General features: G+C 41.5%; 1 protein-coding gene across 12 annotated transcripts in view; it reads left to right on the forward strand.

Moving 5' to 3' along the window:
• POLR3G (RNA polymerase III subunit G) overlaps positions 1-17676 on the forward strand; it is a 51661-nt gene that overhangs the window by 2131 nt on the left and 31854 nt on the right. For all 12 annotated transcript variants that reach the window (XM_069590110.1, XM_069590107.1, XM_069590113.1 and 9 more), the window contains exons 2-3: positions 15082-15203; positions 17315-17444. In XM_069590110.1, the coding sequence (XP_069446211.1) occupies positions 15087-15203; positions 17315-17444 (247 nt within the window). In that variant the 5' untranslated portion in view covers positions 15082-15086. The remainder of the gene's footprint in view (positions 1-15081; positions 15204-17314; positions 17445-17676) is intronic.

Raw genomic sequence — 17676 nt, forward strand, 5'->3', positions numbered from 1 at the left:
GGCTGCAGAGATCACCCCCACTAATAACACCAGCCTCCTCCTGTCCCCATCCTGCATCTTCTCGCTGTTGAAACCCCCAATTAGGCTTCAAAAATTCTCTTGAGAACTTGACTAACCTCCCTGCTCAGCCAGGAAAAATTATAAAGACTCATGAGACAGCATTATGAAAGATAATTATGAAAACACTTACTGTGGCAGCTACTAATAAGCCTTCATAGAGGGAGAGGTGTATTCTCCTCCCCTACAGTTAAGTCTTGGATGAGGATGTAGCCTTTCTGAATATTTGCCTAACCTAGTTAGAATTTATCCAGACATTCAGTTCTGCAAGCTAAGTGATGTGTACAAGTACAGAATTTTTTTTTTTTAAGATCACAATCTGGGTTCTCAAGGAATTTGAAGGAAGATAATATTTGCACACAAATATTGGCAATATAAAGCAAATGAGCTAAGTCCCCAGAGAAAGTGAAAACTAGATTCTATGAGAATATGCATGGAAGGAACTGTTTCGGAGTAGCAATTTGAGCTGGCCTTAAAAGACCACTGTTAGCATGATCTCAGCAGGGACATACAGACCTCTCTGTCATTTTATTTTTCCTCTAGTCAAAGGGAGGTGAATTGCAGTGATACCCTTACCAGGCTGTGAGCTCAGCAATAATTCTCCCAATTTTTATTGGACTTTTGCCAGGCTCTGGTTAGTAATAGGACAGGAAAAGGTGAATGAGTCTTCAAAGAGGCCTTCACACTTACAGATCCTCTTGTACACTTTCTTCTGTATATCCTTTCCTAGTTCTCAGCATGACTTTTTCCTTCACTGTGTCAGGTTTGTGTTCAAGTATTACAAGATACAGGAGAACTTCTTTATCTAGTCTTTCTATAATAGCACCCATGTTTCTTACTTTTTTTTTTTTCATAGCACTGATCACTACCTGACACTTTCTATAAAGTACATTTTTTTTTCCATTTCCCATAATAGACTGTGAGCACTATGAAAGCAGGGATTTTGTTTTGTTCACTATTATATTCCAATTGTGTAGAAGATGGTCTGACACAGAGGGTACTTAATAAATACTTGAAGAGTGGATAATTGATGAAATTACTGAGGAGATAGACAAGAACTGACAGTTACAACATGATTTTTTAAAGGGGCAATAAAAGCAGTGTGTGTGCTATGTCCCTTCAGCCATGACAAACTCTGTGACCCTATGGACCATAGATCCTATGGACACAGGCTCCTCTGTCCATGGGATTCTCCAGACAAGCATACTGGACTGGGTTGCCATGCCCTCCTCTAGGGGATTTTCCCGGCCCAGGGATCGAACCCGCATCTCTCATGTCTCCCTCATTGGCAGGCAGGTTCTTTGCCACTAGCGCCGCCTGGGAAGCCCCCAAAGCAGTGTAGCACTTGGGAAACAGGAAAGAGATAGGTCTGCCTCCACTTAGGGTGAAAGAAATGATAGAAGAGAAGTAGTATTTGCATATAATTTTCAGTGATGGTGAGCCTTGGTCAGGTGGACTTGGCACTCCAGGCGGAAGGACGCAACATGTGACAGCAGGGATAGCAGATTTGGGAGTGGTTAGAGTTGGGATGAGCGGGTAGTGCAGGAAGCAAGAGGTGGAAAGGTAGACCCCAAAGCTCTGTTAGTTAAGAAGAGTGATACATTAAGGTTTGTGTTCAAGAGAGATGACTGGAGAATGGATTGAAAGGATGAGTCTAGCCATTAGAGGGGCTTCCCAGGTGGAGAAGTGGTAAAAAATCTGCCTGCCAATGCAGAGAGACATGGCTTTAATCCCTGGGCCAGGAAGATCCGCTGGAGGAGGAAATGGTAACCCACTCCAGTATTCTTGCCTGGGAAATGTCATGGAGAGAGGAGCCTGGAGGGCTACAGTCCATGGGGTCGTGAAGAGTCAGACACGACTAAGCGATTGAGCATGGACAGGCAGCCATGAGTTTACTTGTTCTGTGTTAGAGATCCAGCCAAGAGCTGCTGAAGCCCTGAACTAAGGCAGAAGTAAAGAAAGGCAAACTAGTAAGAAGGGACACAGAGCTGTTTGTCTTCTGTGGTTAGATGAGGGGATCAAGGGAGATGGAGACAAGGTCAGCATGACTATTAGTTTCTAATTAGGGCAGTTTAGGTGTCATTCATCAGGAAAGATACTGTGACCTGGCTTTCAGTGCCTCTCCTAGCTTCCGTGTCTGCTCGTATCCATGTATTATTCACCTCGGGAATATGTGCAAGAAACTTAACTGTGTGAGACGTGGAGAACAGCACAGTTCAGCCGCAATTACAACTCATAAAACGTTAGAGTGAGAAGGAGTTTCCGAACTGAGCTCAATCTCTGCCTCAGGGTTGTTTCTGCTATTAATTAGAATAGGCTTTCACAGGTCAGCTCCTGGGTGCTTGAACTGCCCCCATGAAGCTCTCTCAGAACAATGTTGAATACGAATTTTCAGGAGGCATCCCAAAAAGGAAGGGTAGTACATCTGATTTTACATCTTTCAATCCAATTTATTTTGCCATTACTATTTCAGTTCATTGTAAAGATTAAAGATATTGCCAGGATTTGAAACGTCTTCAGCTAACCTCAAAGTGTGCTACAGGCAGCATAATATAAATATAAGGACAATGGAAAGGTAACCTGAACTTTTAACCCAGTCCTGACTTTGTTAGGAATTAGCTCTGTCTTTAGGTGCTCCATTGACCTTTCAGTGCCTCACTTTCCTATATAATGGGAAGTTCAGTCTGGAGCCATGGTTTGTAATTTAGGTTACACACTGGAGTCTCCTGGGGGTGATTTAAAAAGTCCTATGGCACCCCACTCCAGTACTCTTGCCTGGAAAATCCCATGGATGGAGGAGCCTGGTAGGCTGCAGTCCATGGGGTCGCTGAGGGTCGGACATGACGAGTGACTTCACTTTCACTTTTTACTTTCATGCCTTGGAGAAGGACATGGCAACCTACTCCAGTGTTCTTGCCTGGAGAATCCCAGGGATGGGGGAGACTGGTGGGCTGCCATCTATGGGGTCGCACAGAGTTGAATATGACTGATGTGACTTAGCAGTAGCAGTACTGCCTAAATCCTACCTCTGCAGATTCTGATTTCCTTGTTTTGGGGTGATGTTGGAGGGTTTCTTTAGTTTTTTTCTCTTCATGCTGTTGTTTTTTTAACTCTCCTGATGATTCCAGTGTACAAACAGGTCCCAAACTTAGTTCCAGAAGATAACAAATGAAAACAAAAATTCTTAATAGTTAGCTGAATAAGTTGTATTTCTGAGGGGAAATTTGCTCATCAAATCACCATTAGTTCAGATCAGTGGCTTAGTTGTGTCTGACTCTTTGTAACCCCATGGACTGCAGCACACCAGGCTTCCCTGTCCTTTACCAACTCCCAGAGTTTGCTCAAACTCATTTCCATGGAGTCAGTGATGCCATTCAAACATCTCATCCTCTGTCGTCCCCTTCTTCTCACGCCTTCAATCTTTCCCAGCATCAGTGTCTTTTCCAATGAGTCGTTTCTTCACATCAGGTGGCCAAAGTTTTGGAGTTTCAGCTTCAGCATCAGTCCTTCCAATGAATATTCAGGACTGATTTCCTTTAGGATTGGCTGGCTTGATCCTTGCAATCTAAGGGACTCTCAAGAGTCTTCTCCAACACCACAGTTCAAAAGCATCAATTCTTTGGTGCTCAGCTTTCATCATACTCCAACTCTCACATCCATACATGACTCCTGGAAAAACCATAGCTTTGACTAGATGGACCTTTGTTGGCAAAGTAACATCTCTGCTTTTTAATATGCTGTCTAGGTTTGTAATATCTTTTCTTCCAAGGAGCAAGCATCTTTTAATTTCATGGCTGCAGTCACCATCGGCAGTGATTTTGGAGCCCCCAAAAATAAAGTCTGACACTGTTTACACTGTTTCTCCATCTGTTTGCTATGAAGTAATGGGACCAGATGCCATGATCTTAGTTTTCTGAATGTTGAGCTTTAAGCCAACTTTTTCACTCTCCTCTTTCACTTTCATCAAGAGGCTTTTTAGTTCCTCTTCACTTTCTGCCATAAGGGTGGTGTCATCTGCATATCTGAGGTTACTGATATTTCTCCTGGCAATCTTGATTCCAGCTTGTGCTTCATCCAGCCCAGCGTTTCTCATGATGTACTCTGCACATAAGTTAAATAAGCAGGGTGACAATATACAGCATTGACGTACTCCTTTTCCTATTTGGAACAAGTCTGTTGTTCCATGTCCAGTTCTAACTGCTGCTTCCTGACTTGCATAAGATTTCTCAAGAGGCAGGTCAGGTGGTCTAGTATTCCCATCTCTCTCAGAATTTTCCACAGTTTATTGTGATCCACACAGTCAAAGGCTTTGGCATAGTCAATAGAGCAGAAATAGGTGTTTTTCTGGAAATCTCTTGCTTTTTCGATGATACAGTAGATGTTGGCAATTTGATCTCTGGTTCCTCTGTCTTTTCTAAAACCAGCTTGAACATCTGGAAGTTCACGGTTCATGTACTGTTGAAGCCTGGCTTGGAGACTTTTGAGCATTACTTTACTAGCATGTGAGATGAGTGCAATTGTGCAGTAGTTTGAGCATTCTTAGTCATTGCCTTTCTTTGGGATTGGAATGAAAACTGACCTTTTCCAGTCCTGTGGCCACTGCTAGTTTTCCAAATTTGTTTCGCATTGAATGCAGCACTTTCGCGGCATTATCTTTCAGGATTTGAAATAGTTCAACTGGAATTCCATCACCTCCACTAGCTTTGTTCATAATGATGCTTCCTAAGGCCCACTTGACTTTGCATTCCAGGATGTCTGGCTCTAGGTGAGTGATCACACCATCGTGGTTATCTGGGTCCTGAAGATTGTATAGTTTTTCTGTGTATTCTTGCCACCTTTTCTTAATATCTTCTGCTTCTATTGGGTCCCTACCATTTCTGTCCTTTATTGAGCCCATCTATGTATGAAATGTTCCCTTGGTATCTCTAATTTTCTTGATGAGATCTCTAGTCTTTCCCATTCTATTTTCCTCTGTTCTTTGCATTTATCACTGAGGATGTCTTTCTTATCTCTCCTTGCTATTCTTTGGAACTCTGCATTCAAATGTGTGTATCTTTCCTTTTCTCCTTGTCTTTTCTCAGCTATTTGTAAGGCCTCCTCAGACAACCATATTGCCTTTTTGCATTTCTTTTTCTTGGGGATGGTCTTGATCATTGCTTCCTGTACAGTGTCCCAAACCTTCGTCCATAGTTCTTCAAACCTCTGTCCATAGTTCTTCAGGCACTCTAGCAGATCTATTTGAATCTATTTGTCACTCCATTGTATAATCATAAAGGATTTGATTTAGGTCATACCTGAATGGTCTAGTGGTTTTCCCTGCTTTCTTCAGTTGAAGCCTGAATTTTGCAATAAGGAACTCATGATCTGAGCCACAGTCAGTTCCTGGTCTTTTTTTGCTGACTGTATAGTTTCTCCATCTTTGGCTCCAAAGAATATAATCTATCTGATTTCAGTGTTGACCATCTGGTGATGTCCATGTGTAGAGTATTCTCTTGAGTTGTTGGAAGACAGTGTTTGCTATGACTGGTTCTTCTCTTGAAAAAACTCTGTTAGCCTTTGCCCCATTTCATTTTGTACTCCAAGGCCAAGTTTGCCTGTTACTCCAGGTATCTCTTGACTTCCTACTTTTGCATTCCATTCCAAGTCAACCATAAGTCAATAAATAAGGAAACAACATTGATTATGAGACTTGCTGTATAAAGAGTATTCTGCTAAACAGTGGGGAATATAAGATTTCTAGTGTTAATATATTTGAAGAAACAAAAAAAATGGAAGTGAAACTCCTTTGGAAAAGATGCTTTTCTCAAAAGAGACATTGTCTGTATTTCTTCCAGAATTGAAGATAATGGCAAAATATATCACCTGAGTTTTTAAAAATCCATGTATTTAAACAGAAGAATCTTTCCAAAAGCAAGTTGGGAGGAACTGACAGTTGTGATGTTGAGCGAGTTAAACTGGATCTTAAGGTGAAAAGGGATGCAGCCAGACAAGGAGGAAGTGGTTTCCAGTGAAAAACGTGCTAGTCAGGAAATGATTACAGGTCAGTGAGTCAGGAGGATCCGTGCAAGCATCATAAAAGGGCTCTCAATACTTGGAATAGCGAGTTTGGACTTAATTATCTAGCCAAGAGGGAAGAGAAGAGAAGCATTTAATCAGAACAATGCTTTAGAATGAATAGTGTGACAGAATAAAGTAAACAGGAAGAACAGGGGATACTACAAAATCTGCAGCCATCAAAAGTGAGGTGGAAAGAGCCAAACTGAATTATGGTAGAGAAAACGGAAAGGAAGGGACATTTTGAAAACACTTAGATGATTGATTCCAATGGAGGGGTGAAACAGAATGATAAATCAATCCTGACTCACTCTAAATCTTCAAATATTGGTGACTGGGGAAATAGCATACTGTGGACAGGAATAGGGACATTCTATATGAAAAGTGAGCTAGTTACTATAGAGAGATGATCTCAGTATTTGAAGCTAAGATTGTTGTTGTTTAGTCTCTAAGTTGTGTCCATTTGTTTTGCAACCCTTTGGACGATAGCCTGCCAGGATCTTCTGTCTTTGGGATTTCCCAGGCAAGAATACCAGAGTGGATTGCCATGTCTTTCTCTAGGGGAATTTTCCCAACCCAGAGATCAAACCCCCATCTCCTGCATTGGCAGGTAGATTCTTTACCATTGAGCTGCCAGGGAAGCCCTGAGTTTAAGGTACTGTCCAAATATTCTTTTGGTAGTAAGAAAATGGGATGAAAGTCAGAACAAAGGTTAGTGGTAGAGGTAATTGTATGGAGGACGTTATTAAACCCTGAGAGGGGGTGCTTTTTCCAAAGATAAGGAGCCGAACTGTAGATTGAACCTTAAGGAAATCCATATTTAGGAAGTTTTAAGAAGAGAAGTAGATAAAAACTGGTCATGAGTTAGAGGAACCTGCAATCAGACTAAAGCCTGGAGAATAGACAGTTTCATAAGGATGAAGGCAATAATGAGTGGTATGCCTTGCATATACCAGTCCCATCACTTCATGGCAGACAGATGGGGAAACAATAGAAACAGGGGCAGATTTTATTTTCTTAGGCTCCGAAATCACTGTGAACGATGACTGCAGCCATGAAATTACAAGACGCTTGCTTCCTGGAAGGAAAACTATGACAATCTAGGCAGCATATTAAAAAGCTGAGATATCACTTTGCCAACAAAAATTCATATAGTTAAAGCTATAGTTTTCCCATTAGTCATGTGCAGATGTGAGAGCAGGACCATAAAGAAGGCTGAGCACCAAAGGATTGATGCTTTCAAACTGTGGTGCTGGAGAAAAGACTCTTGAGAGTCCCTTGGACACCAAGGAGATCAAACCAGTCAGTCCTAAAGGAAATCAACCCTGAATATTCATTGGAAGGGCTGATGCTGAAGCTTCAATACTTTGGCCACCTGATGTGAAGAGCTGACTCATTGGAAAATACCCTAATGCTGGGAAAGATTGAAGGAAGGAGAAGGGGACGACAGAGGATGAGATGGTTGGATGGCATCACTGACTCAATGGACATGAGTTTGAGCAAGCTCCAGGAGTTGGTGAAGGACAGGGAAGCCTGGCGTGCTGCAGTGCAGGAGGTCACACAGAGTCAGACACAACTGAGCGACTGAACAACAGCAGCATACCTTTGACGTCTAAGAGCATGAACAAGGGGAATAGTCCAGTGGATTTTGCCACTGAGGACTGTTAGGGACCTTTGCATTTCAGCATCTGCCTCAGTATCATTCCCATCACAATAAGATAAAAGCCAAACCTTTTACCAAAGCTCACATAGGGCTCCACAAGTTCTGGTCTTAATCAGCCTTTCCTTGCTTCTCACCTGCATGAGCTTCTTCCTCAGATACTGCATCTTGGGGCTTCCTCTCCTGCCCTTGTTTTGCCTTCCGTGCATAGCCATCTTCTGCAGAAGGCAATGGCAGCCCACTCCAGTACTCTTGCCTGGAAAATCCCATGGACGGAGGAGCCTGGTGGGCTGCAGTCCATGGGGTCGCTAAGAGTTGAACACGACTGAGCAACTTCACTTTCACTTTTCACTTTCATGTATTGGAGGAAATGGCAACCACTCCAGTGTTCTTGCCTGGAGAATCCCAGGGATGGGGGAGCCTGGTGGGCTGCCGTCTATGGGGTCGCACAGAGTCGGACACTGAAGCGACTTAGCAGCAGCAGCAGCATAGCCATCTTCACCTCATTCCTCTGTCTTAGAACTCTTAGTCCCTCTACAGCACACCACCGCTCCAGCTTATTGTCCACAGAAAGACTGCACTTGTGTGAAAAAGTCAGTACTACACCTCTTCATTATTCTTTACCATGATTTATTTTTCTTCAGAGCTATATTGATTCCTACAGCTGCCACAAACTGGGTGACTTAAAAACAACAGAAATTTATTCTCTCACTTTTAGAGACGGAAATCTGAGGTCAAGGTATTAGTGGAGTTTGTTCCCTCTGGAGGCTCTGAGGGAGAATGTTCAGCGCCTCTTTTCCAGCTTCTGGTGGTTCCTGGCACTCCTCGTGTTTCTGGGTTGCTGCTATGGCACTCCAGTCTGTGCTCCCATCTTCACGTAGTGTTTCCCCTGTGTGCCTCTGTCTGCCCAAGCACCCCCGTTATAAGGACATCAGTCACTAGGAGAGGGCTCACCCTTCTCTTGTATGAAAGTGAAGTGAAAGTGAAAGTCGCTCAGTTGTGTCCGACTCTTTGCAACCCCATGGACTATACAGTTCATGGAATTCTCCAGGCCAGAAAACTGGAGTGGGTAGCCTTTCCCTTCTCCAGGAGATCTTCTCAACACAGGGATGGAACTCAGGTCTCCTCCGTGGCGGTGGATCCTTTACCAGCTGAGCCACAAGGGAAGCCCAAGAATACTGGAGTGGGTAGCCCATCCCTTCTCCAGTGGGTCTTCCCAACCCAGGAATCGAACTGGGGTCTCCTGCATTGCAACAGGATTCTTTACCAACTAAGCTGTCAGGGAAGCCCAGTCTCCTATGACCTCATGTTAATTTGATTACATCTCCAAAGACTTTATTTACAAACAAGGAAGGTCATATTCACAGGTAAGGGGGTAATTCAGCCCACTACAGGAGCACATAATATTATGTTACATACTTATGGTTGTTCATCCACCAAAATATAAGCCCTGAAGGCAGAGACTTGGTTTTGTTCAGTGCTGTCTGAATGCCTGGAATACTCAATATTAACTGGATGAAATTGGCCCACATGAAGTAGAGGGCGATTTGGATAATGAGAAAATGGGGAAAGCTGGTTAAAAAAAAAAACAAAAAACAAAAAACTCTTCATTCAAGAAGCTTAGCAGGATAAAAAAGGACCATGGAAATGGCTTAATCAACTTAAAGGATTTCAAGGGATTCAGACAGTGAAGCTTAGGCCACAGCTTTTGAGTCTGTTGTTTGTTTTGCCAAGAGACTGTTACCAGAGTCCAGCCATTGACTCTCAGTTCTGCAGGAGAAGCGAATGAAGTTTAGCAACTTCTCCAGATACAGGAAAACTGGCTCATGATAACCAAGCTAGAAAGAAATGGATTTCTAGGCCAGAATGCCAGGTAATTATTAAGGGTATCTCAAGAGTTAGGATTGATTTTTCTGCCAAGGGCAGTGCATTCACTAATGATAATCAAGTTTATATACCCACAGGTTTCTTAATAAATATGAAGCTTTAGAGTCAGCAGAATTCGATAGCTCTCGGGAGATACTCCATCAAGTAACGACAGCTGATATACTCTCTTTTTAGGTGGGTTTTCCTCAGAGTGAAGATGTGAGTTCTTGTTCAGTTGCTCAGTTGTGTCCAACTCTTTGCAGCACCATGAACTGCAGCTTGCCAGGCTTCCCTGTCCTTCACCATCTCCTGGAGTTTGCTCAAACTCTTGTCCACTGAGTGGGTGATGCCATGCAACCATTGCATCCTCTGTTGTCCCCTTCTCCTCCCGCCTTCAATCTTTCCCAGCATCAGGGTCTTTTCCAATGAGTTGGCACTTTGCATCCAGTGGCCAAAGTGTTGGAGCTTCAGATTCAGCATCAGTCTTCCCAGTGCTCAGCAATTCTCATACTTGGGAGACCTGCTTTCTATAGATTCAGCATATGTTTTAGTGACTCAGCAATTGAAACAAGGCCATTTGTATATTTTCCCTCTCTTAGTGTGGACAACTGGCATGAGCTTGGTTATTAAAATAAGTATCTTTTCTATATGAATTGTATTTCATAGTAACTAAATAGTAGATGAGGGGAATTGATTACTGGTGGGATTCAAGTTAAGAAAGAAATAATAAAATTTGTTTTATCACCACATTGTAATCCATAGTGAACTTGTAAATCTAGAATATGATCATCAATACCTGCAGTTTTAAAAATCATTAAGTGAACTGATTTCATGTTATAGTTGACTCCAAACAACACAAATTTGAATTACGTGGGTCCACTTATGTTTGGACTCTTTTTTTAGCTTTATACTGGACAAAACAGACTAACAGCACGTGACCCCAATGACTGAAGAACATCACTGAAAGAGACTTCATATGCATCATGTGATCAGTAGGAAAAACAGCATCTCTTTTGAGTATTTTTGTAAAAAATCAAACCTAAATTTGAGTAAGCCTCTAGTCCATCTGTTTATAGAAAATACAGGGAGTAGAGGAATGCGTTGATGCTGCTGCTACTAAGTCGCTTCAGTCGTGTCCGACTGTGCGACCCCATAGACAGAAGCCCACCAGGCTCCCCCGTCCCTGGGATTCTCCAGGCAAGAATACTGGAGTGGGTTGCCATTTCCTTCTCCAATGCATGAAAGTGAAAAGTGAAAGTGAAGTCGCTCAATCGTGTCCGACTCAGCGACCCCATGGACTGCAGCCCACCAGGCTCCTCCATCCATGGGATTCTCCAGGCAAGAGTACTGGAGTGGAGTGCCATTGCCTTCTCTGAGGAATGTGTTAGGAGAAAGCAATGGCACCCCACTCCAGTGTTCTCGCCTGAAGAATCCCAGGGATGGGTGAGCCTGGTGGGCTGCCGTCTATGGGGTCGCACAGAGTCGGACACGACTGAAGCGACTTAGCAGCAGCAGCAGAGGAATGTTAAACCACATCTCATGTATGCAGTCACTGAAATCCACGGTATGGGAGATTGTCCACCCCTCCTACTCTCAAAGTGTGGTCTGTAAACCAGTAACACTGCTGTCTTCAGAGAGCTTGTTAGAAATGCCCATCTTCAGGCCTCATCCTTGGCCAGCTGGTTCAGATTCTGCCTTTTTGACAAGATTTCTGAATAATAATCTGCACATTCCTTAGGGCTGAAGTTGGAAAAGCATTGTAGAGGATAGTGACCTGGTTTTCTCAACACAGAAATGGTCAGGGAGAAAAGGGAGGTAACTGTTACAGTGGTATGGAGGACCTATTCTTGCTTTCTTGGACTTAACGGAGTTGAATGATACTCGGTATCATCATTGGGGGAAAGATTTAAAGAATGTGCATTATAATCTTCACTATAGTCCAGTGAGTTATAGTGAAAGGGCCCTAGTGTAGGAATCCTCTTTTCACACTGCAGTTGACTGAACAACACAAACTTGAACTGAATGGGTCCTCTTAATATGTGGATTTTTTTTCAGTGAAAACTAACAGTACACAAACTGAGGTTGGTTGAATTTGAGAATGGAGAACCATGGATTTGGAAGGTTGACTGTAAAATTATACACGGATTTTTGACTGCGTGGGGTGGTCAGTGCCCCTAACCCCATTTTGTTCAAGCATCAACTATATAGAGTAGTCATGTTTCAGATGACTCAGAAGTTCAGTATAGGACTTAAGAATGATATTGTTCTCTAACAATGATAACTTTATCCCTAAAGTTACAGAGCACAGGTTTATCTTTAACAACTTTTTCTGCTTGGACAGACCTGTTCAAAGTCTTATGAGTCCATTCCCATTCCTAAAAGGAGGACTTTGGAATAGATCTCAAGGATTCTTTCTGACACTCAGATTTTGGGATAAATAAATCATTAAAGCATTTAAAGTATGTATGACTGCTGATAGTCTTCAAGTTGATTTGGAAAACAAGGTGTCCCGTGTTCATCAGCACAGCCCCTGCTGGTCCATATTGTTAATGCATATCTGAGATCCCATTGCAGAACCACAGAGCGGTGGAGGGAATCGTACCAGCTGACCGCACAGTGGTTGGGGCAGCATCACAAAGAAGCCCTAGGGTCAGCCCTCCAGCCAGTCTGTGTGAGGTCATTGAGACCGTCATCACCATACCTTCCAAGCTCGACTAAGGAGGACATGTTTAGGAATCAGTTTATCCCGTATTTGTTTCTGTACAAGTTTGCTTTCCAGAAGTGTTTTAAATGAGCCATGCAACCTAAGGGGTGGAGTATATTTTGCTTTTAAATGTTGGTTTCACTTTTCTTGCAATACCATGAAAAGTAACCAGTAATGCTGAAGAAGCTGAAGTTGAACTGTTCTGTGAAGACTTACAAGACCTTTTAGAACTAACACCCAAAAAAGATGTCCTTTTCATTATAGGGGACTAGAATGCAAAAGTAGGAAGTCAAGAAACACCTGGAGTAACAGGCAAATTTGGCCTTGGAATGCAGAATGAAGCAGGGCAAAGACTAATAGACTTTTGCCAAGAAAATGCACTGGTCATAGCAAACACCCTCTTCCAACAACACAAGAGAAGACTCTACACATGGACATCACCAGACGGTCAACACCGAAATCAGACTGATTACATTCTTTGCAGCCAAAGATGGAGAAGCTCTATATAGTCAACAAAAACAAGACCGGGAGCTGACTGTGGCTCAGATCATGAACTCCTTATTGCCAAATTCAGACTTAAATTGAAGAAAGTAGGGAAAACTGCTAGACTATTCGGGTATGACCTAAATCAAATCCCTTATGATAATACAGTGGAAGTGAGAAATAGATTTAAGAGCCTAGATCTGATAGATAGAGTGCCTGATGAACTATGGAATGAGGTTCATGACATTGTACAGGAGACAGGGATCAAGACCATCCCCATGGAAAAGAAATGCAAAAAAGCAAAATGGCTGGCTGGGGAGGCTTTACAAATAGCTGTGACAAGAAGAGAAGTGAAAAACAAAGGAGAAAAGGAAAGATATAAGCATTTGAATGCAAACTTCTAAAGAATAGCAAGAAGAGATAAGAAAGCGTTCCTCAGTGATCAGTGCAAAGAAATAGCGGAAAACAACAGAATGGGAAAGACTAGAGATCTCTTCAAGAAAATTAGAGATACCAAGGGAACATTTTATGCAAAAATGGGCTCAATAAATGACAGAAATGGTCTGGACCTAACAGAAGCAGAAGATATTAAGAAGAGGTGGCAAGAATACACAGAAGAACTATACAAAAAGATCTTCACGACCCAGATAATCACAATGGTGTGATCACTAATCTACAGCCAGACATCCTGGAATGTGAAGTCAAGTGGGCCTTAGAAAGCATCACTACGAACAAAGCTAGTGGAGGTGATGGAATTCCAGTGGAGCTATTTCAAATCCTGAAAGATGATGCTGTCAAAGTGCTGCACTCAATGTGCCAGCAAATTTTGAAAACTCAGCATGGCCACAGGACTGGAAAAGGTCAGTTTTTATTCCAATCCCAAAGAAAGGCAATGCCAAAGAATGCTCAAACTACTGCACAATTGCACTCACCTCACATGCTAGTAAAGTAATGCTCAAAATTCTCCAAGCCAGGCTTCAGCAATATGTGAACCATGAACTTCCTGATGTTCAAGCTGGTTTTAGAAAAGGCAGAGGAATCAGAGATCAAATTGCCAACATCCGCTGGATCATGGAAAAAGCAAGAGAGTTCCAGAAAAACATCTATTTCTGCTTTATTGACTATGCCAAAGCCTTTGATTGTGTGGATCACAATATACTGTGGAAAATTCTGAAAGAGATGGGAATACCAGATCACCTGACCTGCCTCTTGAGAAATCTGTATGCAGGTCAGGAAGCAACAGAACTGGACATGGAACAACAGTCTGGTTCCAAATAGGAAAAGGAGTACATCAAGGCTGTATCTTGTCACCCTGCTTATTTAACTTATGTGCAGAGTACATCATGAGAAACGCTGGTCTGGAAGAAACACAAGCTGGAATCAAGACTGCCGGGAGAAATATCAGTAACCTTAGATATGCAGATGACACCACCCTTATGGCAGAAAGTGAAGAGGAACTAAAAAGCCTCTTGATGAAAGTGAAAGAGGAGAGTGAAAAAGTTGGCTTAAAGCTCAACATTCAGAAAACGAACATCATGGCATCCGGTCCCATCACTTCATAGCAAATAGATGGGGAAACAGTGGAAACAGAATCAGACTTTATTTTTTGGGGCTCCAAAATCACTGCAGATGGTGACTGCAGCCATGAAATTAAAAGACGCTTACTCCTTGGAAGAAAAGTTATGACCAACCTAGATAGCATATTCAAAAGCAGAGACATTACTTTGCCGATTAAGGTCCGTCTAATCAAGGCTATGGTTTTCCCAGTGGTCCTGTATGGATGTGAGAGTTGGACTGTGAAGAAAGCTGAGTGCCGAAGAATTGATGCTTTTGAACTGTGGTGTTGGGGAAGACTCTTGAGAGTTCCTTGGACTGCAAGGAGATCCAACCAGTCCATTCTGAAGGAGATCAGCCCTGGGATTTCTTTGGAAGGAATGAGCTAAAGCTGAAACTCCAGTACTTTGGCCACCTCATGCGAAGAGTTGACTCATTGGCAATGACTCTGATGCTAGGAGGGATTAGGGGTAGGAGGAGAAGGGGATGACAGATGATGAGATGGCTGGATGGCATCACCGACTCGATGGATGTGTGTCTGAGTGAACTCCGGGAGTTGGTGATGGACAGGGAGGCCTGGCGTGCTGCGATTCATGGGGTCACAAAGGGTCGGACACGACTGAGTGATTGAACTGAACTGCAATACCATGAAACCTGAACAGTAATAGTGTGTTAATGTGTCTGCTTTTTCTGATATAACTAGTTCCAATGGCTGGGAATAAAGGAAGAGGACGTGCTGCTTATACCTTTAACATTGAAGCAGTTGGATTTAGCAGAGGTGACAAGTTACCTGATGTCGTATTAAAACCACCTCCACTGTTTCCTGTAAGTATATTAACAGCAAAATTCTCACAGGATGTTTTTCATGTTTCAGAGAGAATTGAAATACTGTATAAGACTTGAATATATGCTATCATTACGATATCCTAAACTGTATGAAAGTAAAAGACATGGTCACTTACCTTTAATTTAAGTATTTCCACTGTTCTTTTCTGAAACATTTCTAATTTTCAGACTACTTTCTTGAAATGCAAAAAGCTATATATATATTTTTCCCTGAATATATTCAATATTTTGTGATCTATAATATTTTTTTCAATTTTTGTATCTTACAATGCTGTTATTTATATATTCCAATATTAAAATAGTATTTTTAAAAGTAAAGTTAGATTTTATAGTGGTCCTCACTTCCTATTTTGCCAGACCTTCACTTAATGACTTTATTCTCATCTTTTATCTATAGAATTTAATTTTGCTCCCTAGTATACCACTTGCCCTTTTTTCCCACTGAGCTTTTTTTCTTTTTTGCTTAGTTCCTTCTTTTATTAAAGTAAATTTTAATTTTGTTACTGTTTTTCAAAATATAAGCATTTCTATTACATTTAGTATTGCTTTTAAATTTAATTATGCTGCAGACTTAATTGGTGTGAATTTTTAATCTAATGCTTGACTTTACATTTAGTTTAAAACTTAAGCTTACCTTTCCAGATGTGCATGTGCTGTGGTACAAAATGTGAAAAATATAAATATCTGTCATAAATAACCAGATAGTCCTTCCAGGAATCTTTTCCGTCTTTCAGAAGGAAGTATCCTTTGTTGAAAGATTTCTGTAAGTAGAGGACCCTGAACAGATGTTCTTGGGATCTAGATGTCCCACCGGGGGAGAGTCTACTTTTTACTCTTGATCTTTTTCCTTTCTGATATTCAGTGCAGCTTAAAAACAAAGGTAAATATCTCAGGTATAGACAGAATGTCACTTTATATTGATTTCCTTTTAAAAGAAGCTCTTCTTCATGTATGAGATTACTTCTAAAGCTTGGGAATATTAATACATACTATTGTTTTCTGCAGGGAATAAAATTTATTACTGGCTAAAAGGCTCTGTCTGATCTGGCTTTCTGATGTCCTTCTGACCCTTTTCCCACCAGTGTCCTCATTCCTTAGCCGTGGTGGTCTCCTGTTTCTCTTAGGCATTTTCCCCTGTTAGTTTCCCTGGCTGGCGCCATCAGTCTCCCCATTTCTCTGTATGGATGGCTTCATATTCTTATCCAGATCTCTGCTCACAGGTGACTCTCCCGAGAAGTGCGTGCTTACTGATGGACCAGTCATTTGCAGTCTCCATGGGCTCGGTCCGTCCCTCTTTCCTTTTCCTGGCTTCAGTCCTTCTCTGTTACCACTGTCTGAAATTGTGCATTACCCCATTTGTTCACTTATTTTTCTCCCCTAGAATGTAAATTCCACACAGGCAGAAGGTTTGACTAGGTCATCCTGGTGTCTCCTGTTGTATTATAAATATATATGCATACATAATACATATGTGTGTGTACTTGTAATTCTTAACAATTGAAGGTATAGGTTCAAATTCCTGCTTGGCCACTTTTGTGTTATATGGACTTACAGACTATTCACTTCTCAGCTTCCTCACTATAAAAGGGGAATTATTGATACTTTAGATGAATTCATGGATTCTGAATGTTGAGTACATCCAGGTTGTAGTAACCGCTTGTTAAATAGTAGCTGCTACTACAGTTTTTAAAAATTTTTATTGCTACTGCTCGTACTAATACCACCATGGCTAATAGGAACCCACCATTATAGGAGACTAAAGCAACTGCTTTTATCATGGTGCTTTGATTTTTAAAATACAGAATCACAGTCATCAGACTATATAGCAAATGACTGTTGGTGTGATCAGTAGAAAAATTAGGTAGGTAGGAAAATTAAGTACCTTTTCTACTTACAAAGTAAGCAAAATAAGAGATGGGTGAAAAGGCTTAATAGATAATAAAAGGTCAAAATATTTTAAGTTGATGGTAAAACTTAATGCCTATAAAATGTGATTTTTCAATAAAACTGACATGTTTTCAGAAAATAGACAAAAGGGATATTAAAATATTTCATTTATTTTTTTTTAAATTGCCTCTTAATGTAAACAGGATACAGACTATAAACCAGTGCCACTAAAAACAGGAGAGAGTGAAGATTATGTGCTTGCCTTGAAACAAGAGTTGAGAGAAACTGTGAAAAGAATGCCTTATTTTGTAGAAACACCTGAAGAAAAACAAGGTGCGTATTGGACTCTGATTATGTGGTTCACTGTTTATAGATAAAAAAATAGTGTTTCACCATAAGATATATGATCTTTAATGTTGATTGATTTGATTTAGTCAGAAATTATCAACTATCCTGAAAAAGCATATTTATGTTGATTTAACAGAAAATATTGGAGAAGGCAATGGCACCCCACTCCAGTATTTTTGCCTGGGAAATCCCATGGATGGAGGAGCCTGGTGGACTG

This window comes from Ovis canadensis, chromosome 5, assembly GCF_042477335.2.
Source record: "Ovis canadensis isolate MfBH-ARS-UI-01 breed Bighorn chromosome 5, ARS-UI_OviCan_v2, whole genome shotgun sequence".
NCBI classification, from domain to species: domain Eukaryota; kingdom Metazoa; phylum Chordata; class Mammalia; order Artiodactyla; family Bovidae; genus Ovis; species Ovis canadensis.